The sequence below is a fragment of the Takifugu rubripes genome, chromosome 11, assembly GCF_901000725.2.
Source record: "Takifugu rubripes chromosome 11, fTakRub1.2, whole genome shotgun sequence".
Classification (NCBI taxonomy): Eukaryota; Metazoa; Chordata; class Actinopteri; order Tetraodontiformes; family Tetraodontidae; genus Takifugu; species Takifugu rubripes.
In genome coordinates this window covers 2,254,750-2,277,417 of record NC_042295.1, presented here as the reverse complement: position 1 = coordinate 2,277,417, position 22,668 = coordinate 2,254,750, and the positions used below count along the sequence as shown (strand labels likewise).

The 22,668-nt window shown below is 44.5% G+C and overlaps 2 protein-coding genes across 2 annotated transcripts; both read left to right on the top strand.

Moving 5' to 3' along the window:
- The first annotated feature begins 1,240 nt into the window (after positions 1-1,240).
- Positions 1,241-12,583, top strand: dner (delta/notch-like EGF repeat containing). Its single transcript, XM_029844126.1, is given in 18 exon segments — positions 1,241-1,410; positions 1,507-1,534; positions 4,147-4,434; positions 4,605-4,699; positions 6,529-6,681; positions 6,882-6,898; positions 7,214-7,365; positions 7,483-7,636; positions 7,689-7,771; positions 8,440-8,608; positions 8,611-8,646; positions 8,649-8,672; positions 9,650-9,772; positions 9,894-9,944; positions 9,947-10,006; positions 10,169-10,300; positions 10,479-10,725; positions 11,977-12,583. Coding segments are annotated over 18 exon segments (2,097 nt in total). The 3' UTR covers positions 12,092-12,583.
- A 1,300-nt stretch (positions 12,584-13,883) lies between these two features.
- On the top strand, positions 13,884-21,858 carry pid1 (phosphotyrosine interaction domain containing 1). The gene is made up of 3 exons (XM_003977005.3): positions 13,884-14,073; positions 18,734-18,880; positions 19,101-21,858. Exons 1-3 carry the CDS (start codon positions 14,044-14,046, stop codon positions 19,596-19,598), a joined length of 675 nt encoding a protein of 224 aa, XP_003977054.1. The 5' UTR covers positions 13,884-14,043; the 3' UTR covers positions 19,599-21,858.
- The last annotated feature ends 810 nt before the right edge of the window (positions 21,859-22,668 follow it).

The following is a 22,668-nucleotide window of genomic DNA, read 5'->3' as shown; positions in this document are numbered from 1 at the left end:
CTGTGGGTCCAAAATACCACTATTTATTCTATTTTTAAACAGCCATAATAGCTACACAATTTCTCCTTTCTGTAACTCCAGCTATTCTTAGCTGCACAAACGACCAATTGTCATGAAGGCACCATGGGCAACACCTCTGAGCTACTTTGTTTACACAGCTCGCACGCTGCCCCCCCCCCATAATACATTAATTCCAGGGAACTGACAATACTAGAGCTGGGGGGGGAGGAAGAGAAGCACTAAAAACTACACAGGAAAGTGTTGATGACATCATCACTGACCTCCAGGGGAGGGTGGAGAGATTGTGATCCCCCCATTCCCCCCCCCCCCCCCCCCCCCCCCCCCCCCAAGGTGAACATGTTTCGACCAGTTTAGAGGAGAAAACGTCCCTCTGATGTCCAGCCAGGAATGATGTTTCTGACGTGATGATGGCTGAGAAAAGCTGGACTTGTGTGTGTGTGTGTTCGTGTGTGTGTGTCCGTCACTTAATGATGTGCAAACACCTTCCTGGTCAAAGTGCTGTAAATGAGACCTTTAAAAAGAAGAAAAAGTAGCGCGAACGTCACACAGCAGGAATAAAATCAAGAACATCCCCACATAAATAAGCATATTTAATAAATGGACCTCGGTTATCAACTAATTATTCATGACATTTTTCCGGAAATGTTAACGGGGCCGAAAGAAGAGGTCAGGAAATTTTGGTTGACGCTCTAGATTTCAGAGCAACATATGACTTTGATCTTCCAAAGATCAAAGCCAATGGGCTTTGTAGAATCCTCTTTTTCCCCCCCAGCGCTCCACAGTTTTGGGGTCCATTGTCTCCAAGACAAATCCATCAGTAGTTTGGGATTCAAAGCAAGACGGAACATGAAAAGTAAGAATAATAAGACGGATTATCTCTTAATTATTTCCCATTCTTGTTCATTTTCCCAGCCGCCTGCTTTAGCTCCACTGGCATTAGTCTCCCACAAAAAGGCAAATCCTCATAATGTCCTTTTCCTGCCCCCCCTCCCCTGAAAGCTGTGTAAAACCGGGTGGTGGAGGCCGTGTTGTCGTCAGCGGTGCTCGCACTGCGGGTTAGGCCCCTCCCCTTCTCCTTCCTCCGTCTCTTCCCCTTCCCCACTGCTCAGGGATCTTCAGCTGCGGACCAGCATCACTCTGACACGCGTCCTCTCGGGAGCTGCGGAGCACAGGAGCCGACGGAAGCATCCAAGAAACACGAAGGACGCAGGTCAGGACGATGGCGTGCGCTCGCAGGCGTTCCCTCGCCGCTCATCCTCGTGCTCTTGCTGGCCGGCGGCTGCTGCGGACTCGGCATCAGGATCAACCCTTCCCCTTTCCAACTTGCCCTGGATACCCAGCCCCGGCCGAGCCAACCCCAACCCGGGCCAGCCAATCATCTGGACCTCTGTGAGGGCCAACCCTGCCTCAATGGGGGGCTGTGTGTCTGGCCCTGCCAGGCGCCAGCAGCCGCGGGGGACACCTTTGAGTACACTGTTCCTGCAGCCAAGGCTTCGCTGGACGCAACTGTGAGGTGAGAACTTATCAGCTGTCCATTTTGTCCCTCGCATGTGTGGACGCAGCACCGACTGGGCGGGTTTATCTGCGAGACCGGGGACAGAATCAGGGTGTTTGGTGTCTCAACCTGTAAGACGCGACTGGAGCTGGAAGGTGCAGCATTTTTCTTTGATCTTTGTTCTTTGATAAACCTGCGTATTCTCTTTCCTTTGGTTACATTTTGCAGCTTGCTGTGGCTTCTTTTTCTTTTTTTACGTGCGCTCTTTTAGCGAGCCGTGTGCTGTAAATTAGATGTGGAGAAGTGCTGTGTTGCTGTGGCAACCGAAATGAAGGGCAGCAGCAGGGAGAAGATGCTCGAGAACACTATAGACGGGTGTGCGTTTTGAGGGGGGTCAATCCTCATGTGAGTGTTTTCCTTTTTTTTTTTACGTTTTAAGAACGTGTTTGATGAATTCCTGTGTAAATTTTTCCTCTAATTTGGAATTCTGTTGCTCCTAAACTGATAATTCTATTAGCATCACAGATATCCGTCCTAATTCCTGTTGGACGGATTCTTGATTTGATTTTGTACCTGTTGTAGTTTACAAAAGACAGATCACATAATCCTGTTTAGATTTTGTCAAGATCTAACAGGATCTTTTCTTTAACAAGAGCCTGTTTATCAGGAAACTGGACAAAAACGTGGATAGTAAGAACAGCCCAAGGCTGGCAACTCCTTATAAACCGTTCCTGCCGGCCCGACTGGCACTTATTGAATTTTTACAATAAGTGCTCTTGTCTCAATACGTCATTGGGCCTCTGAGTCATGCAGGGACGGGATAAATGAGTCCACTGCAGCATCACGAAGACAAAATGTCAAGGTGAGTGGACGACTTCCAGCAGAGCAGCCAAGAGGAGCCGTAGGAAAGAAGGAAGGAAGGAAGGAAGCGTGTTTAGGTGTTTCCTATGTACAGGTGAATGTGCTGATTCTCTCCACTTCCTTTTGCCTTCGGTCCTCTCCGAGGACGTTCTGAGCTAAATCTGTCCACCGTGCTCTACCAAGTTTCTTAAAACTCCCCGACCGATCTGACCCATTTAAGGTCACGCCACAGTATCTTGAGGGAACTTGAAGGCCCGGACCACCAGGCTGCCCACCGCCGCCGTCTGCCTCGGTCGGTACCAGGTCCATCCATCAAATGCTGCTGTGTGTTTGTGCCCGATGTATCAGGAAGCTCTCGTCAGACTACTGACCTAACTGTCCGGTGGCTCATCCACATGCTGCTTTGCTAATGTGCCAGCAGGTTGGTTGTGTTGGTGGTTTTCTCTTCGCCAGTTCTGTCCAGTCTGTTCCTCGGTGCTGAGTCACTGGCCTTAGCTTAGCCAAGCGAAGCCTTCAGTCCTGCGGTCCTGCACTTCTATTTGGGGATAATGGCTCCATCCCCGGGTGGCTGGAGTCTCAATGTCTTAGCCGCCGCTCTGCAACCCCCCCCCCCCCCCCCCCCCAGGCTAGATTCCAGGACTTTGCTCCTCATTTGTTCTTGAAATGTGTTTGTGGAATGATTGTAGCCTCCTGCACTTTGTCAGGCAGCTTCTTCAGGACGGTTCCCCCTGACACAACAAGCATTGTGAACCTTTTCCAACCTCCTTCATGACTGAAAGGCCATGTTTGTGTTTTCTGAAACCTTGACGTGAGGCGGCCACGGCGACCCCCTGGTTCTTTATGGTGTCTCATTCATTAAAATGGCACCTTGAGGAGAAGGTTGAGGGACTTGAGAGGTTCGTGGTTCTGTTTAGCGTTGCTTTGCCTTTATGGTTTATTTTTATTTATTTGGAATATTTGATGTTGGACTGGAGCATAAATGAGGGATTATCTGTCATCACTGGCTCCTGTTGTGGTTTTAAATGATGTTTCAGGCGTGTGGTCTTTGGCCTTTCATCTGAAAAATGGGATGTTCCTAAAATGACAAGACATCAAAACTCTATTTTCATTCGTTAACTCTCACTTGTGTTACCTAGTCTTATGGGGACCTTTTGGTTTTTGCTCAAGTGTGCTCCTCCAGACTGGTTTCTGTACCCCCCCCCCCCCCCCCCCCCCCCACCTGCTTCTCCCAGACACCATCAGAACTCACACTGATAAATGATGTCCGATTTGTTGAGGACAAAGGGAACAGGATGTTCCACTTATGGCTCTCTGCTGATTAACTCCCAGAAGATGCAGGACCCATTTTTAGCCCGGCATCAAACAAAGATAGATTGTGGTTATTTGACATCTGACACATCCTGAACTTATAGAAAACAATGAACCAAATCAATGTGATTTTCTAATCACCTCAATCAGACATTTTTGAACACTCGGTATCTAGGACTCAGTTCTGGAACCAGAGTCCTCCTTAACAGCCTTTAATCACTTTTAATTAGCAATAGCTGTGGTTATTAGTTAGCTCTACAGAACCTACCAACAGATACGAGGCGAGTCGGATTCTTTCAACAGTCCAGTTGATTCTCCACTCGACCCCGAGGGTCCGACTGTTCCCGAACCTGCGCTTCACACGGCTTCACTCTGAAATATTAGTCCGGTTTTGGCTCGGGCTGAGTACAACTTTAAATGTTTTAGACGCTTTCCTTGATTCTCTGCTCCTGTCATTAAAGTTTATCACAGACCCGTGTACCAGCAGCCCTTGTCTCCATGGAAACTGTAGCCGCTCTTACAGAGAGGACGACGTGGAGCCATCTTACATATGTGAGTGCGCCGAAGGCTACGAGGGGGAGAGGTGTGACCAGATTTTTGCGGAGCCTACCGACCCCTTCCCTACAGACCTGGTGACCCTGTCCACGTCCTCCACCTCTACCACCACAACATCAGCACCTCCCAACCTGCAGCCATGGCAACCCAAACCCGGGCCGAGGTTGCTTGGTGGTACCGTGGGAGCAATCGGGGTGAGATAGACAGTTTAACTCCCCGTGGGTTATGGTGGTATTTATCATTATACTGACAAGAAGTGTGTGTGTGTGTGTGTGTGTGTGGTGTGTGTGTGTGTGTGTGTGTGTGGTGTGTGTGGTGTGTGTGTGTGTGTGTGTGGTGTGTGTGTGTGTGTGTTGTGTTTCAGGTGTCACAGCATCTGCACTGTGAAGGTCAGCTATGTGAGGTGACATCAGAAACCTTGACGCTGTCTCTGGAGGTGCCCGAGGACACAGCTGTAAAGTAAGGCGACATTCACAGTTTGCTAACCGTGACTGGTAAATGATTATTTGATGCGATTCACCGTTGAGGATCTGTGGATTACTCGTGATTATTCATCGTTGAGGGACTTAACAAGCACATCTACAGCAGATATACACATTCCAACATCATGCTTTAGCATTACAATGCTACGACGGTGCACAAATCGCTACATATGTTGACATTTCTTAATAGTTCCACACTTGTTTTTCTTTGGTTTCTGTGAACATTATACTTTTTTTTTTTTTTTAATTTCCTTCATCCATCACTCATTTTCTTTTCTTTTAATCCTTATTTCAACTGGAACAATAACACCTGCTCAAAAGGATTTCTTTATCCATTTATGAGGACTTTAGATCTACTTGGAACCATATAAACTTCCTAACATTATCACCACTTCCTAATCAGGGCTCTGAGTAATATCCAGTTTTTGTTGCCCAAATATACTTTTCATGCTCATAAAAAGTTGTCATGAAGTTCACGCAGTGGAACGTTATATGTTCAAGCTTATTTATTTTGGAGCTACATACTGCTAACGGGATTCATGTCAACTAGCACACACGTGCTAATTGCCCAGAAACCCCCATTCCAACGAGCCCCAATGTGCACACAGTGACCTCTAGTGGTTTAGGGCTTTAAAACAGCCCATAGTATCCAGTATTACTATTATGACATGTCCTAAATATTTTCCTATTTACGGATCATTTTTATTAGGTTGGTCGCCCTAACGAGTTGGACCCTCTGTCTCCTTATAAAGGTGGTAACAGAGAAGAAAACTAGAGGCCTTTACTAAGCGGAGCGTAAAAGCAAAAGAGTTATTTCCATCTTTGATGATTAAACAGGACTCTTCTTCTGCTGCCTTCTTTTTTCCCCTGCCGATCCAAATTTAATGTTAAATTCAGTGAGTAGTAGATCTCCAATTGGAAGACATAATAATGGAGGAAGATTAATCCTTTTAATTCATTCTAACGTTGGATTTTAACATTCCTCTGGATTCTATAAAAACAAACAAATCCAAAGATCAAAACAGATGCATTTTTATGCGGATGTTTGCTGAATTTAAATAGTTTACTGGAGTGTCTCAGCAGCAAAAGTTGGTTTAACTCAAACTTTTAAAGCAGTATTTAAATGGTTGTCATGGTAGCAGCGGTGCCTAGTTGTCCTATAGTTGTATTGGGGTCCAAATAGTCATTTTAAACAAATACCTTCGTCAACTATTGTCAAATCTGTCTTCTTCCCACTACTAAGGTCTACTAATTGTTAAATAAGTTTTAATTGTGTGTCTGGACAATTGTAAAACTCTTTATTATGACATTAATTAGACCCCTCCCCTTTTTTTGTCTTCACCTGGTTCAGAATTTTGCTGCACACACCTGCTTAGGAACCAATAGGTTGGACCTCACCGCTCCAGTTCTGCCCCCCTTCCACTAGCTCCATATATGTTGTAGGACACATGTGTACATCATGGTTTGCAGTCTTGGGGGGGGGAGGGGTTGTGCATTTACTCTATACTACATTTTCATTACACTGCACTACACTACAGTACACCACCACCCACACACACACACACACACACACACACACACTACATTACAGGGATTATTCACCTTACCTGTACAGCCACACAAAACTACACAAATGTCCAATCTTCAAGGTTAAGGTTTTCTTTTGTACGATGTTGAATTTTGCGAATGTGCCTGACTTGACACCTACCTCTAAGTCAATCCGTCTCCCTCTCTGTCTCTCTTACACACACCCCCCCCCCCCCACACACACACACCTCTACCTTCCCTATCCTTCTGCTCACTCAGGATGGAGATGAATGCCAGTGGCGCTCCAGTTCTGTGGCCTGTTAATGAGAAAGGATCCCCCATCTTCCATAGCTCAGCACTGATGTCCTGCAGGCCTCTGATGGACTGGTGGTGTCTGATGAACCTATGGTGCTGGGACAGAACTACTTATCAGTAAGATGAATTTAATATCTTAATCTACTAGGGGAAAAACATTCTTTATACACTACAAGCCAACCTTAGAATGTTGGATACTACAATGGTGATTGATTAGAACATTAACCAAAGATGATATGAGGTGTCAATATAGACTAAGAAAAATACACTTGCTCCTGTTGTATCTCTGGGATTAGCCCAATCCAACATTTCCACAGGTCAGAGACAGGCACTGGTGGCACTGGAATAAACCAGAGGTTTAAATAACTCCTAAAAATCTCAACCATGACAGGATTGTACCTTCTGTCCAGTCACAACTAAGAGAAATACTGTATACAAATATGAAATAAGGACCTAATTTCAGAGACCTTGATTTCAAATGCCAAAGGTTTTTGGTGGACAAGACAAAGAATAACTGAGATAGGTGGAAATTCTTAGGTCCAACATTCAGAAATTTCCAAATGCATCTGCTTAAAAAATGTAAGATTGAATGAACAGATGAACAAATGAATACATTTCCAACCAAAATATGCATTTTTTCCTGTGGTAGGTTTTTTGCATCTTGATACCCCAACCTCCATGGAGCTCGTCCTCCGTCTCAACCTGACAGTGAAGGCCAGCACCTGTGTGGAGCCTGGCCTCCCTGACCTTGGTGACCTTCATTGCTCTGGGAAGGGCAAATGTGTTACAGAGCCAACTAAGGTGAATAGATGAGATGCACTTATATTTAAAACCTTATTTGGCTCATTGCTGCCATTTGTTGTTGCTCGTTCCCAATCCCAAATTCCATCGTGCTGACAGAGTTCTGCGTTCCTACAGAGCTCTTTCTTCTGTGAGTGTGAGGACGGATACACTGGAAGCTTCTGTGAGGAATTTGATGCCTGCCACTCCAGACCCTGTAGCCACAACGGTACCTGCACCGACATTAAACAGGGGGTCGATGGGCGCAACTTCACCTGCACCTGCACCCCAGGTGTGTTCTGCATGGGGCATCTGTCTGTCTGTCTGTCTGTTCCTCATCCAAGTCCCACATTCAGGGCCTGTTGGAGGATTGAAGAAGAACCCAGAGTTCCTCGGATCTCCTGGTGTCCTCCTACTGTCTGAAGAGGTTCTATTAATACTGACCGAAAACCTTCTGTTCGGAGCTCATTTGTTTGAACTCTAAACATCTGATTTCTACTTTTTATGCAGTGTTTTGACTTTTTGTGTTTTTAATTTGTCACACCGTGTTGACCAATATTTGAACTTAAGCAAAAGCTGGAGCACTTGAGTCACAAAGGGAAAGGGAGCAGCCAGGCTTTCTTTACAAGTAATATATTTATCCAAAAATTGAATTTCTTCTTCAAAAACATTTCAACGTTTGGTTTCATATTTGGTTTCGTTGGTATTTTCTAGAGCAACAGTTGGTCTCGACCTTCACCGAGGACCGAGTAGCCATTACATCACAGATCTTATTGTTATTAAGGTTCCTAAACCCCCACATCCATTATTAAGACATGTTTTTTTAAAGCATTATAGGAATTTAGTTGACATTTTAATTATAAATTTTAACAGTTCCTTTTCCATTTAGATTCAAATTAGTTGTTTCAAAACTATAAGATCACCAGATGAAAAAACAAATAGGGTTTTTTCTTTCTCATTGTATATACTTTTCGTATATATTCAGGGCTTTAAGTGAATAAATAAAAACTAATAGCCAAAGTCTGCGTCCAATCACTAATTATCTAAATGCAATTTTCAAACTGCTTTTCTTTGGTGTCCTTGTGGTTTTCTCAGGTTATCAGTCTGCCTACATGTGAGCAGAAAGTGAACCCGTGCTCCTCCGACCCCTGTCACAATAATGCCACGTGCTACCCGCAGGGTCCTGGTCCCAGGGGGTTCGGCTGTAGCTGCCCAGCAGGCTTCACTGGCCCCACGTGTGCTCAGCTGGTGAACTTCTGTGCCCTGAACCGTGTGCCCACGGAGTGTGTCGCAGTGTGGGCGATAATACAGGTGCCTGTGTGTCCCGGGTGAGCTCCGCCGTCATGTATCTGACAATAAACACGGCCATCTTGTGCTTCACCATGTGTGTCTTTGGATGTGTGTGTTATGAGCACAAAAATCAGATTCTTCTACTAGCAAAGTGAGGACATTTCGGCTGGTTCTCACAACTTTTAACGGACTTTTTGAGGGTTACGGCTTGGCTTTAAGGTTGACGTTGGGGACATATGGGCATATGCTAGGGGTAGGGTGGGGCCAATTATCAGGTGTGAAAGCTTAATGGTAAGGTATTCAAATGAATGTTAAGGAAATTAGTTAAGTTTAGGAGATGATAAAAGGCAACTTTAAAGCCCTACAAAGGAAGGAACTCTGTGCTGGTAACCAATAGGAAGAAGGACTCCTATTCCAGCTACCAGGGGACACCCCTGACCCATAACCCCATAGAAGTTACCCTGACAGGTTGTTCAAGGAGAGGAGGCTTTCATCAGGACCAAACTGATTAATTGTCTAAACTACAAAGTATAAAAAACTATTGTACTTCAAACTCCTGAATATCACTAAACTAATGTATGTATTCATTTTCCACTAGAATGTGAATTGGTATAATTCTGTGCTATGATTATGGGCTGCTGGCACCATGGACTTGTATCTAAGTAGCTACAAACCAAAAAATGCACAAGTTTGGAGGGGACCCGAATTGTGTACAGTTATTCTCGCACATTCATAATAATGTGTTACTTGAAATTACAATATCATTTACAGATCATAGAGGAATTTGGTAATTTACTTCAAATCTTTTCAATGTTTTAATGACTAATAACTGCATTTTCACAAAACATAAACATCATGGAAAAACCATATTTTATTTAACATGTGAACCTTCAAGTCAGAATTCCTTAAATGAACATTAAACTGGTCAACAAGAACAAAACTAGTGCGTTTTATTCACCAGCCTCGGTTATTCCCGATCTAACACAGGTTTTTCCGCACATGTATGTGTCCTTAGGTTATCATGGTTTATACTGTGAAGAGGAGTACGATGAATGTCTGTCAGACCCCTGCCAGAATCGTGCCACCTGTAGAGACCTTATCAATGCATATGAATGCGTCTGTCCACCACAATATGAAGGTACGTGAGTGTAGACCTGCATGGTTGAGTGTGTGATACCACAGCAGCTTCACCTGATGGCAAACGTTGCTAAATTAGCTTTGCCTTTTCTGTGTGTGTGGTGTGTGTGTGGTGTGTGCAGGTAGACACTGTGAAATCTACAAAGATCCATGTCTGAAAGTACACTGCAACAAAGAGGCTACTGCGAGAGTGCAGGACTAAACGCGTCCTGTGTTTGTCCACCTGGATACCTGGGTGAGCACCTTTAGTCACACGAGCTTGTTCCATGAGATTTGATGACTGTTATTCAATGTCCAACCTTCATAACTGATACACTCTAGCTGCTCTGACTAGTTTGGAGACATTATTGGTTTAAGGATTAGCATTGTGTCTCCGTCTCGCTATGTACCTGCTCAGGGAAGAAGTGTGAGATTGACATCAACGAATGCAAGAGCAACCCTTGTCATCACGGAGGCACCTGTGTTGACCAGTCAAATGGCTTCTCTTGTCACTGTCCGACTGGCTGGGTGGGACCAACCTGTGAAATCTGTGAGTCGCCCCAAAAACCTATTGAGAAATGACCTTAATTAGACCTCCCTTTTAATGTGAAAACTCACCGGGTAATCCGAGGGTCTTTGTTGAGCACTGATATGCATAAACATTACGATTGCTGTAATTTCCCCTGCGTAAATCACAGCTGTCGTTGACATTAAACTGGATCTTTCAGACATTAAGTGGAAACAAGTGTACACCGATGAGGCCCTGAGCGATATGCCACGGCACTCGCTCTACATCATCATCGGAGCGCTGTGCGTGGCCTTCCTGCTCATGCTCATCATCCTTATCGTTGGGATCTGCCGGATCAGTCGCATTGAGTACCAGGGCTCCTCACACCACGCTTACCAGGAATTTTACAACTGCCGCAGCATCGACAGCGAACTGAGCAATGCCATCGCCTCCATTCGCCATGCCAGGTCAGTGATAGGCGCGGAAGTCTTCCATAGTCTGCAACAAGCTAATTTTGCTGTCTTATTCTACAAAGTTTTTGTCTTTAACCAGCTGGTTAATCACCTCTGGTGGTCAGAATATTGTAATGACAGCAAATAAATACCATGAAGTGTTTACTATAAACCCATAGTGAGCATAACATACACAATGTATTGTATATATGTGTATGATTTCTATCCACACACATCATCTAAAATTGACAAGTGGGGTCGAATGATAACGGAACTGAAGGAGTCATGAATCGTGGGAACATGGCAGACACGGAGGACAGCTAGTTACTGTAAGTTGGGATCCTACAAGTTAAATGGCAGCAAGGAAGCAGTAGCTTAAAAGAGTACGGCAAGTTGTGCAAAGTCAGCTGAATGGAAAGATAAGGTCCTATGCCGTACCGCTCGTCAAATGCCCCATGGGTATAATAAGCTAGCCAAAGTGGAGATTATTGAAATAAAGGGCACTGATATAAAGAGACGAAAGCTCTTGAATGGGGGATGCCAGCACTCTGAGGCTGTACACAGAAAACCCCAATAAGTACAGCAGAAAGAGATCTCCGCTGCTTACCGAATAATTGCTCAATGAATACCACAGGCAGCCGGAACCCAGTGGGGAAGAGGAGCTACAAACATGATAGGAGAACAAATGTGTGCGTGGGCCTTACGAACTCCAAATTGAGGAAGTGGCAAAAAGGCACTATAAGGGTCACAAGACAGTCCTTAGACAATCCAGCACACAATGATCTGAGATGCTTATAAAATCTAAACACTTGTAGTAGTGGGGTCAATGTGGGAGACACCTCCAACCAGCAACCAGCAACAAACATTGTGCTGGTGGACAAATGGCAGAGCAGGTGTTGGATGTGTTAATCCCAAGTGGTAGCAACACCAGACAGAAACAGCATGAGGAAAATAGTTTCTGGAGGAACAGTTGCAGGGATGTGAAGACATCAGTCAGCCCGGTGGTGATTGAAGCCTTTGGGGCTTCAATCCCCAAGCTGGTTGAGTGACTCCAACAGATCCCGGAAGGAACATCCGGGATCTCTGTCCAGAAGAGCGCAGCGCTAGGAGCAGTTTAGCACTGCAGAGGACCCTCAAGCTCCCTCTGGTAGAAAATGGAATGATTGGAGGTTATTGTTTCATCACCATCTCATAATCAAGTGTTAGAATTGTGTTTGCTTACGCAATGTTAATGCGTTGGCCAACACTTCGATTCTCTCTTATTAGATTTGGAAAGAAATCCAGGGCAACCATGTATGATGCCACTTTCATCGCGTATGAAGACGACAGCCCAGACGACAAGCCTCTGATTACCCTCATCAAGACCAAGGATTCCTGTTAAAAGACAAAATCCTTCATTTGTTGCCTGTATTTTCCTGCACTAATCATGGCAAAAAACGATTGTAGGATTGTAGAATACTTTGCGTTATTTACGTAATGGTATGGTGAACCTGTAAACTCCTCTGTGCAAGTGATGTGATTTATTCTGCATTAGTCTGTCCCAGAAACCTATTAAGTATCAACCAAGAAAGCACTGCTGACAATAAACAGCACTTACATGTGTGTGCAAGTATATGTGACCAGCTTACGCCATAGAATGTGTCTTTACATCGAAAACTATCTACAATAAGTACATAACGCATGGTTATATTTGCCATTTCCTGTTAGCAATATCTTTTTAGCCGTTCGTTTTGTTGTAATTAGTTGTAGTTTTACATTGACTCAAAAAATACATAGAATATTTCTTTTAAATAACTGTACATAACATCTTGTTCTTTACATAGTTTCTTAGCTGTATATGAACAATAAAAATGAAATTTCCTGGAATACGGTGTGTGAGCCTACTGTATTCATTTCAATGATGTTTAAGATAATAAGACAGGAGTTCTCATGACAAAACCATTACACTTCTACCTAATTTATCTTTATATTATGTACAGGTTTACCTCTGGTATAAGACAAGCTCAACAAAGACTTTGCTGGTGTGGGGATCCCAGAACAATATCGGGAAAATAGACCCCAGTTGATAAAAGAGGTCAAATTAAAAATACTCCTATGCAAGACTGTTTTGTTCCTATTTTTGATAAAATAATTTTACTTGCAGCCTCCCAAAAGTGTTTTCAAAAAGAGGTTGCCAGAGTTTCCTCCATCTTCCAGCCATTTATCTGGTTCTGGCTCAGGGGGAGGGCTGGGCGAGCAGCTTCAGCAAGGCCAGACACTCCTCTCCCCAGAAGGCATTTCCAGACCAGCCGGGAGATATAATCTCTCCAGTGTGTTGTAGGAGTAAGTTTATCTTTCATCAGAGGTTGCTCAATCTGTGAAGCGTGAAGAAAGGCCAGTCTGAGGTTTTCCACGGAGAACGCTACAGGATGTTAATAGGACATTCCACACCATTTGAGAAGCATGGAGGGGAAAATCTCCTGGTTTGGGGACCTGACCAGCTCACCATAATTGTGTTTTAGTGGGTTTTTCAGGAGGTGGAACTGCCCAAGTTGATCCTACTGAGGTGCTGTTGAAACAGGCTGTACATACAAGAAACAAGAACACTGCCGAGGTACCCTTGAGCAAGGTAGTAAACCCAAAGATGCTCAGGCCCTGCCATGAACTGGCGACTCATCCAGGGGTGAAAACGGCCAGAGAACGGCTTGGATTGAGGTTCTTGAAGAATTTGTTTCATGTCTAATCTTTTCTGGCACAGAGGGGAATGGGTTGGCACAATCTGCACATGCTTTTTCTGGAAAAGTAAGAGCGATATGCTCCTCGGTTTTAGAGATATTACATGGTTGTCAGCAAAATCTGAGGCGAGTCAAAGTGGTGATTTTAAAAGCCTCCTATATGAAAATGGAATGTTGTTTTTTTTACATTTTCTTTCTATTTTCCTTGTGGGATCACGGGATGGTGTTGGAGCGTGTCGCCAGGCTCATTGCAGTGTCTAATATGAGCATTTGTTCATACCTCAGTGGCACTCTGAAGGTGTCTTGGCACCAGGACACTTTCCTGAAAGTGGAACGTTTCGATAGAAACTCCTCACCCCCAAAATATCTTATTTTGTCTGGACTATGTAGCCGATTTCTCAGCGGGCCATGAAAAACATCCACAAGCAGTTGGCCGGTGGCGGCCCCCTGTGGCCGGGGCCGGTAGTGCAGCCAGGCGGAGCGACGCGGCGATCACAGCGAGCGCCCCCACAGCCCAGCCGCCCGCGAGGGGTCAGAGAAGAACCCGGAAAGGCGAACAGATGTGAGCCAAACGACGGACAGAGAAAAAAGCAACACCGAGGACGAGGACTTTGCGAACATGTGGCAGCCAACGTCGGAGAGACTGCAGGTATGGCGCGTAAATGCGTGTCGAGAAACGCACATTTTCCCAGCGATCCAGCCGAAAAACAGCCCGAACGGCGTCCTGGAGAGACGCGCAGGGGTTCTCGCTGCAGCTGCAGATGTTTTGTCAGCGCGATCTTTCACATGCTTTCTATCTAACGTGCTCGGCAGCGGTTATCGGTGATAAATCGGCCAATCACAGCACGCACACCGATCACCCCGCGCCGCTATTAGCATTCCGCAGACTCGCAAATACACCACTGGACATTGGGTTTACATTTGAATTGGGGAAAACCAAAGTGATCGCTCCGGCAGAGTTGCAGGCCTTTCTCTCGTTTTCAGTCGTGCACGTACATCGGAATGCGCGATCTCCCGCTACGCTCTTCATCTGGAATTAGCTGCAAATGTGGCATTTACGCGTCGCCGGCTACGACGTGGTGGGAAAAGGCACAAAAATATGATATGCAAAGCGGGGCGAGTCAGGCTTTACGGCTCCTACAGACGTAATGTTCTCCAGATGTGGACCCGCCGACTGCCTGCCAAGAGATAGACCCCCCCCTTCCAGCCCCCCCTGCTTTTTGCTCAGGCGTCAAAAGATGAGGACGATTAAAAAGAGTTTCGACATCCAGAGTCTGATTAAAGATCCCCGAAATATTTCTGCTCTTTTCTGGTTGATCCAAGGCTGAGCTACTATTTGCTGCTTATTTACAGATAAGAAATACATGAATAGGGTTGTTATTACAGCTGAAAGTTATCGTGGGTGTACATTTTTCCTGTTTATTACAGGTGATATTATGCACCTTAATTATTTTTATCGACACCTCTAATCTGGCACCATCACTCCAGTGCTAGTGAGCCCCAAACATCTGCGTCGTTGCCCTGCAACTCTACATTGAGCTCCTTCATTCTGGCTGTGAGGAGTCACAGGTCCAGTAGGTATTATCCGACTCCAGGAAGAAGTGGATCCCGGGCAACAGGTCCATAAACCCTGCAGCATTTTGCCAGGACTCAGCCGCCGCGCATCGTCGTGCACGCTGGAAACGCTCGAAATGACCCGAGTAAAGAGTGCTCCAGCCCTTGTCACCAGGGTCTTTGCATGGGAAAAGTCCAGAGCTTTTCCAATAAGTCCTCGCTGATGGATCTCACAATGATGACTGACACGGTGGCCACCATAGCCGGCGCCCACACGTGTGCCGTGTCCATCCCGAAGCACCGTGTTTAGCCCAAAGGTGACTGTTTCTGTCCATAACAGACGTTACTGACGTCTTATCTCTCCCGAATAATGTTTAAGCTGTTCCCGACCGATGTCACATCTGTAAAGCCCTCTTTGTTGGTCCGTTAGGTACTTCTGGTGCTGACTTATGATGTGATGCCCACAGCTGAGCAGCATCTTGATGAGAAATTGGGCGGACAGTGTTGTTTTTATCTAAAAGCGCTCTAAAAAGACGAAAACAACAACAACAAAAAAATCCCCTCAGAGCAGCAACTCTGACCAGCGTGTGAGTGAACAGTGTTTGAAAGGAAACAAGGCAGATTTGAAAAATTAATTTCAACTTTAATTACTCCGTCTTGCAATGTGGAACCAAGCAAAGCAAGTTGCGTAATGCTGCAAACCTCAGCACTTTGCATTCCACGTCGTTTTTTCCCGATCGTTTGGGCTTTTACAATGTTAAATTTAGAGTTTCAAACCTTTGAATAGATTAAAAAGCCGTTAAAGCATCGCTGCCCTCTCCACCTTAATTTCTACCTCCTCAACAGCTTCTTTCCTTTGCAGTTTGTTTCCCATAAACTGTGATGTAGATTCATAATATTGTCATGTCTGCTCTCTTCTGTTGCCATAGCAACACCTTATGTCTTCTTCCTGCACTTTTGTCTCGGTCAGGAAGGAAAAGCAACTGAAAAAGACAAAAAAGGGACGTGTCGTTGAGGAGGCCATAGCTGTGCCCGTAATGCTAAGCTACTGTTGCTAAAACAATCCGTTTCCATACAGAACTGATGTTGCACCCTGCTGATGTGTTCTCCTCCCCCCACCGTCCATTTCTCCTGTTTTTCCCTCCCTTCATGTTATTTCAAAAACACATTGCTCAACAGGCGATGGCCTCAGCACAAACGTATTCACGTGCAAGTTGGCAGGCCAGTTTTGATTCCCTTTTTCTTTTTTCCCCCAGGCTGAAGTCTTAATTTAGCTGCAGTTAATAGTTCTTTTTTAAAATTGTCATTTTTGTCAAAAAGGATTAGGACAAAAAGGTTGCAAACAGTAGAGAAACAGCTACCTGAGGCATCAGTGTAACACTCCTTTTCATGCCTCTGACTGTACTATCCAGTGGGATTTACCCCTTTACCCTTAATGCCCCATTTCTTCTCTATGTATGCAGTGCACAGGCAGTCTTTACCAAAATTCTTTTCCAAATTTGCATCTTGAGAAGAAGCAATCTACAGGATGGATGAGCTGGAACTAGTTCTTTAAAAGATTATGCCTGTGATTGAGTCCAATGTACAGAACACTATTAGTTCAGGTTAGTTTTATTTATGCAGAGTCAAACCTAGCCAGGAGTTTGTCTGGGCGCTTGACAGAAACCCTCTGCCGGACCCTTTAGTGAGCAATGCCAGGCAACCGTTGCAGGGGAAGCGTTACTTCAGTGGAAGACAGCTGTGGGGGACCTGAATGGACAGATAGAGGAGGAAAAGGAGGCAAAAACAATGACAGACTATGATATTGCTCGATCCAATATGTGGTTCTGCTTATGGACAGTGCAGTCGGACCCTTCTTTGTGCTGCGGCCCCCAAATATTTTCTGTCATCAAGCTACACTCAATAGCTCAGAAGGACATTGTGAAAGCAGAATTTTAGAAATGCTAAAATATTGCATTGCCCAGAAAAACCTTCAGACTCTTGTCTGTGGTTAGTTGAGGCACCTTTGGCAGCAATTCTAGACTTCTTGGATATGATGGAACACAGTTTCTACGGCTGGATTTGACAACATTGGGCCATTCTTGTTCTCAGAACCTCAGCAGGAGCCTCATGTGTCCTGTGGACAGTCCTCCATGTGTCTGTGGACAGTCCTCATGTGTCTGTGGACAGTCCTCATGTGTCTGTGGACAGTCTTCATGTGTCTGTGGACAGTCCTCATGTGTCTGTGGACAGTCCTCATGTGTCTGTGGAACAGTCCTCATGTGTCTGTGAACAGTCTTCATGTGTCTGTGACAGTCTTCATGTGTCTGTGAACAGTCCTCATGTGTCTGTGGACAGTCCTCATGTGTCTGGACAGTCCTCATGTGTCTGTGGACAGTTTTCATGTGTCTGTGGACAGTCCTCATGTGTCTGTGGACAGTCCTCATGTGTCTGTGGACAGTCTTCATGTGTCTGTGAACAGTCTTCATGTGTCTGTGGACAGTCCTCATGTGTCTGTGGACAGTCCTCATGTGTCTGTGGACAGTCTTCATGTGTCTGTGGACAGTCCTCATGTGTCTGTGGACAGTCTTCATGTGTCTGTGGACAGTCTTCATGTGTCTGTGAACAGTCTTCATGTGTCTGTGGACAGTCCTCATGTGTCTGTGGACAGTCCTCATGTGTCTGTGGACAGTCTTCATGTGTCTGTGGACAGTCCTCATGTGTCTGTGGACAGTCATCATGTGTCTGTGGACAGTCTTCATGTGTCTGTGAACAGTCTTCATGTGTCTGTGAACAGTCTTCATGTGTCTGTGGACAGTCCTCATGTGTCTGGACAGTCCTCATGTGTCTGTGGACAGTCCTCATGTGTCTGTGGACAGTCTTCATGTGTCTGGACAGTCTTCATGTGTCTGGACAGTCTTCATGTGTCTGTGGACAGTCCTCATGTGTCTGTGGACAGTCTTCATGTGTCTGTGGACAGTCCTCATGTGTCTGTGGACAGTCCTCATGTGTCTGTGGACAGTCTTCATGTGTCTGTGGACAGTCTTCATGTGTCTGTGAACAGTCTTCATGTGTCTGTGAACAGTCCTCATGTGTCTGTGGACAGTCCTCATGTGTCTGTGGACAGTCTTCATGTGTCTGGACAGTCTTCATGTGTCTGGACAGTCTTCATGTGTCTGGACAGTCTTCATGTGTCTGTGGACAGTCCTCATGTGTCTGTGGACAGTCCTCATGTGTCTGTGGACAGTCCTCATGTGTCTGTGGACAGTCTTCATGTGTCTGGACAGTCTTCATGTGTCTGGACAGTCTTCATGTGTCTGTGGACAGTCCTCATGTGTCTGTGGACAGTCCTCAGGAATTAGGAAAAACCTGCGCGTAGACACAGCTGTTTGGGGGTTTAGTATTTTGTTTAAGGACACTGTGACACCTCATCCTGGGCTGAAACCAGCAAACTTCGTATCACAAAATTCTTTTCAGCTCTTTTCGGTCATAATGACCTTCTGAAGCTTTTCCTTCTCCTCAACCGGTGCAGAGACCAGTTTGATTGTAACAGATGCTTTATAAATAAAGATTGATTGATTGATTGACTGATGATGTATCCAGGTGGCAGTGCGAGGTGTTTTTAAGATGAATTTAAGTGGCATGGGTTGCAAGTCTTTGAGTTGCTGCATCCATCTGAGCTTTTATCCCCAACACCGGCTAGTGTTGCTCAAATCTCTGGTGCAGACAAACAAACTTCTCTGTCTTCCTTAAATCCGTTGTTTTTTCTCCATCAGCACTTTCAGACCATGCTGAAAACCAAGTTAAATGTGCTGACTCTGAGGAAGGAGCAACTGCCCACAGTCATCTTCCATGAGCCGGAGGCCATTGAACTCTGCTCCACCACCCCGCTCATAAAGAGCAAGTCCCACGCTGGTTATAAGGTAAGACGAAAGGAGCACAAGGATCACAAAATCCACTTCCATTCCCTGATTAAATCTCTGATGATGCCAACTACTTTTCACATTTTTGTTTTTTATTTGTCAGATTCTGAATTTCTTCTCAAAACACAAAAGAACACGCTTGAACAAGCTTACTACAGTAAAGACTCTTCCATGTAGTTTGTTTTTATGTGTCTAACAGTGCCTGCCTTTTTCTTCACAGGTGTCCTACCTCGGTAAGTTAATGATCTCGGGGACCAAGTTTCTGTCGGGGTGCACAGAGCCGGCGGTAGTGGCTCTAGTTGAGCGCCGAGCGCAAGAATCGCAACACGGCGCCGCATCTGCAAACTCTCTCTTAGAGATTCGGCCCTTCCAGGTGCGTCTCCAACACTTCGAAGAACATGGTGAAGACGCAGTATCCATGGACACGTACCAGGTGGCACGGATTGCCTTCTGCACAGCAGACCACAGCATCAAACCCAATATATTTGCCTGGATCTATCGGGAGATCAATGATGACCTGTCCTTCCAGATGGACTGCCATGCTGTGGAATGTGAGAACAAATTGGAGGCCAAAAAACTGGCACATTCAATGATGGAGGCTTTCCACAAAACTTTCCATAGCATGCGCAGCGACGGACGAATTCACAAAAGTGACTCCGCAGATGACGTTGCTGAAAATTCATCCACCCCTGAAGACTCGACCCCAGACGATGGGTGAACTGACACTCACTTCACATCCGGGTCCTCAACCAACCTCACCAAAGTCAGGGGTGAACAGAAACCCCTCTCTGTCCTACTCACATTCAATTACTTAAAGTTTTTTAATTAAAACAAAATGACCTGACCCTTTTAAACCACACCCCAGGAGCAGTGATGTAGCTCTTATCAGGTCCATCAGGAAGGTTGTTACACAAAGAGATGGCCTCTTTTACTAAATAGACCTCAGATAATCTATGACTATCTGTCCTCCCAGAGGTGTGTTGGGTAATAACCAAGCTGAAGATCCAGTCAGCCATGGACATCAAGTGTTTATGAAATTGTTAGAACACACAGTTACAAGAGGCTGATTATGTGGGTTTTGTCCCTAGCTCCAACCATTTACATCTAACTACATTTCCACATTATACGTAATGTGTGTAGCGCTGACATAGCTAAAGGTTTTCCCAGGGTTCAAAGCTAAAACCTCCCTTTTAATCAGCCACATCAAATTTGACTATACCAAATATTAGGCGGGATTTGGCCTGGTAGATTATGTGCCTCACAGTCCTCTAATATAGGTTTGCTCCTTATCAAACTGTATGCCAGCATTTATTTGGTTTGAGTTGTCGTTGTGTGTTGGGAGGAGGCCAGGGGGTGTCCCAGTATCAATTTCTTCATTTGTACTTTCTGTCTATGAATGAACATGAAAGTGCTTACGTGTGTGTGTGTGTGCGTGTGTGTGTGTGTGTTTGTGAAAGAGGAAGGCAGATTGAGGGTGTCTTTGTCTTTTACAAGCAAAAACCACTTCCACTTGCCATGGAGACATTATATCTAACACGTGGTATCTATATCATTCATGGTTATTTGATACTGTTATATTAAATGAAAGCCGTATTCAGTATGGAAATCTAATTTTATTTAGCCAGAAATGTTTTGGGACACTGATGGCCTTTTTTAAATGTGGCGCGCGTTTCCCACCATTGCACCAAAACAGCTTTGGTGACTTTTGGTTTTGTACTGTTGACTCTTTGCCCACCTGTGATTTAACAGACAAGACACAAAGTCACGAAGCAGAAGTGTTGTTACAGTAAGCAGCTAATATCGTGTTATTTACAACGTGCACAGTCCAAATTGTAAGCTAAGTTGACCAGTAAAACTATTTTTACATCTCCATCAAAGCAGATTCCGGTGTGAAGGTAACTGCTGGTGTTGGAGCAGAGACAGGGAGCGCTGGAAGGGTTCAGGATGAGGGACTCCCATGCGGAGCGGGATTTTTGAATGAAAAGAAACAAATGTCAGCGCATGGACAAATGCAACAACCAGAGTTTTAACCATTAATAACACTAGCTTAGTTCATCAGGCGTTGTTAATCTATTGGTTACATTTTGATTTCAGAAGGGAAGCAAATTCAAAACTAATGCAGAGTTCAGTATTAAAAGTTCAGTATTAAAAGTTCAGTATTAAATGAAGACACAACAAACTTGATTAAGCTGATAATGTCCATTTGGTTGAACCACTTGCAGCCTGTTTGACTTACTCCAAACCATTTGGTACAGTAATCATTTTATAGGATTTTAAAAATGTTCATGCCTCTAGGGGAAGATTAAAAACGGCATGGAGTCAAGGCGATTGGGTAAAGGTGGAAAAGTCACATAAAAGATCAAGTTAACATTTGCCCTATCAGGTGGAATCGCCCTGTTCTACCACAGGTGACAATGGCTGAGTGGATTCTCTGTGTTGTGTCTCTGAGTAACAGAATGACTGTGTGGGAGTGGAACACTCCTTTTCCTGGGACTGTGTAAAAAGGACTAAAGACTGTAACCAGTGAAACCATTGACATTGATATAAGGTGGCTCTGGTCAAGGGACAAAATAATACACAGCTGCCTGTATACATACCATATGTACACATGCATTATATTTGACTTTCACTTACCTTATGTAAATACAATTGTGATACTTTTCAATTATTACAGCATTAATGTTAATCTGCTATTTTAAACAAAAAATATGTAAGAACCTTCATACATTACAGAAACAGTCTTATACATTCTACTGTGAATAAGTGAAGACCCTGAGGGTGGTATCTATGTGTTCCGAATGTCTGTATGTCTGTAATGTTGTAGATTGCTGTTGCATTCCTGAGATCTCAGACACATTCTGAATGTTTAAAGAATGTTTCCTGAATTGCTTTCTGCACAGTGTTTGCTGAAGTCAAGAATCCATTGTATATAAAGTATTTACCAACAACAAAGTGTGAGATTTACACGTTGGTCTCAAGTCTTTTTGTCTTTTATTGTGTGCCAGGATAAACCACAATTCCTTTAACAAGAAACATTTGCTGCTCTAGTTTGATGTCAGGAGACATTCAAGCCACAAGTCACTTTTGCTTGCGCAATTTTGCACAGGCGAACGTGTCTGTGTATCTGACAATGTTCCTTTAGTTTCTCCTTTACAGTGTTTGGTCATAAAGTCATACTCGTAACTTCCAGTTTTCAATTTTGTTGTAGGGGATGACACCAAGTTTGAAGTTTTGAAGTTTCCGTTTTTTCCCCACATTCCTCAGATGCCTTTGCTTCTGTTGTCTTGTTGTGCTTTGTCCTCTCATCTGTCCTCCCTCAACGTCAATAAGAACATTGTTGGGTTTGTTCGGAAATTGTTTGTAAAATGGACCATGTGAAGAATGTTAGTTTACTGATTGGGACCTGACATCCTTGAGCAAAACAGAGCTGTAGGCGCTTATAGAGTTGACCAACTTGATTTGATGTCAGTTTTCATTTGTAGTAGACTAAGAGGTTGGTGGGAAATCTTGTGTCTTTGTAAACACAAGTTTATTGATGAATATACTTGCGTATACCGGTATTGCATACCCTGGAGCCACTGTGTTCTCTTCACCATCATTTTTACTCAGTCCTACAGTCCAGTAATCTAGTATTTTCTAACTGGAGACATCGAGTAAATGATGTTGGTATGTGACCAATGACATATTTGTTGTGCCATCTGGGGCCCGTTTCAGAAAGAAGGCTTAATCAAAATCCTGAGTTAGTCAGCCCTGACATGAAGGCAATTTTTGTCATAGACTTAAACCCC

What these genes read in the sequence shown, in the direction of transcription:
- pid1 (XM_003977005.3), top strand. Translation starts at nt 14,044, where the DNA reads ATGTGGCAGCCAACGTCGGAGAGACTGCAG. An exon ending in CAACGTCGGAGAGACTGCAG is followed by an intron (nt 14,074 to 18,733) that starts GTATGGCGCGTA and finishes TTTCTCCATCAG; the next exon opens with CACTTTCAGACCATGCTGAA. An exon ending in AGTCCCACGCTGGTTATAAG is followed by an intron (nt 18,881 to 19,100) that starts GTAAGACGAAAG and finishes TTTTCTTCACAG; the next exon opens with GTGTCCTACCTCGGTAAGTT.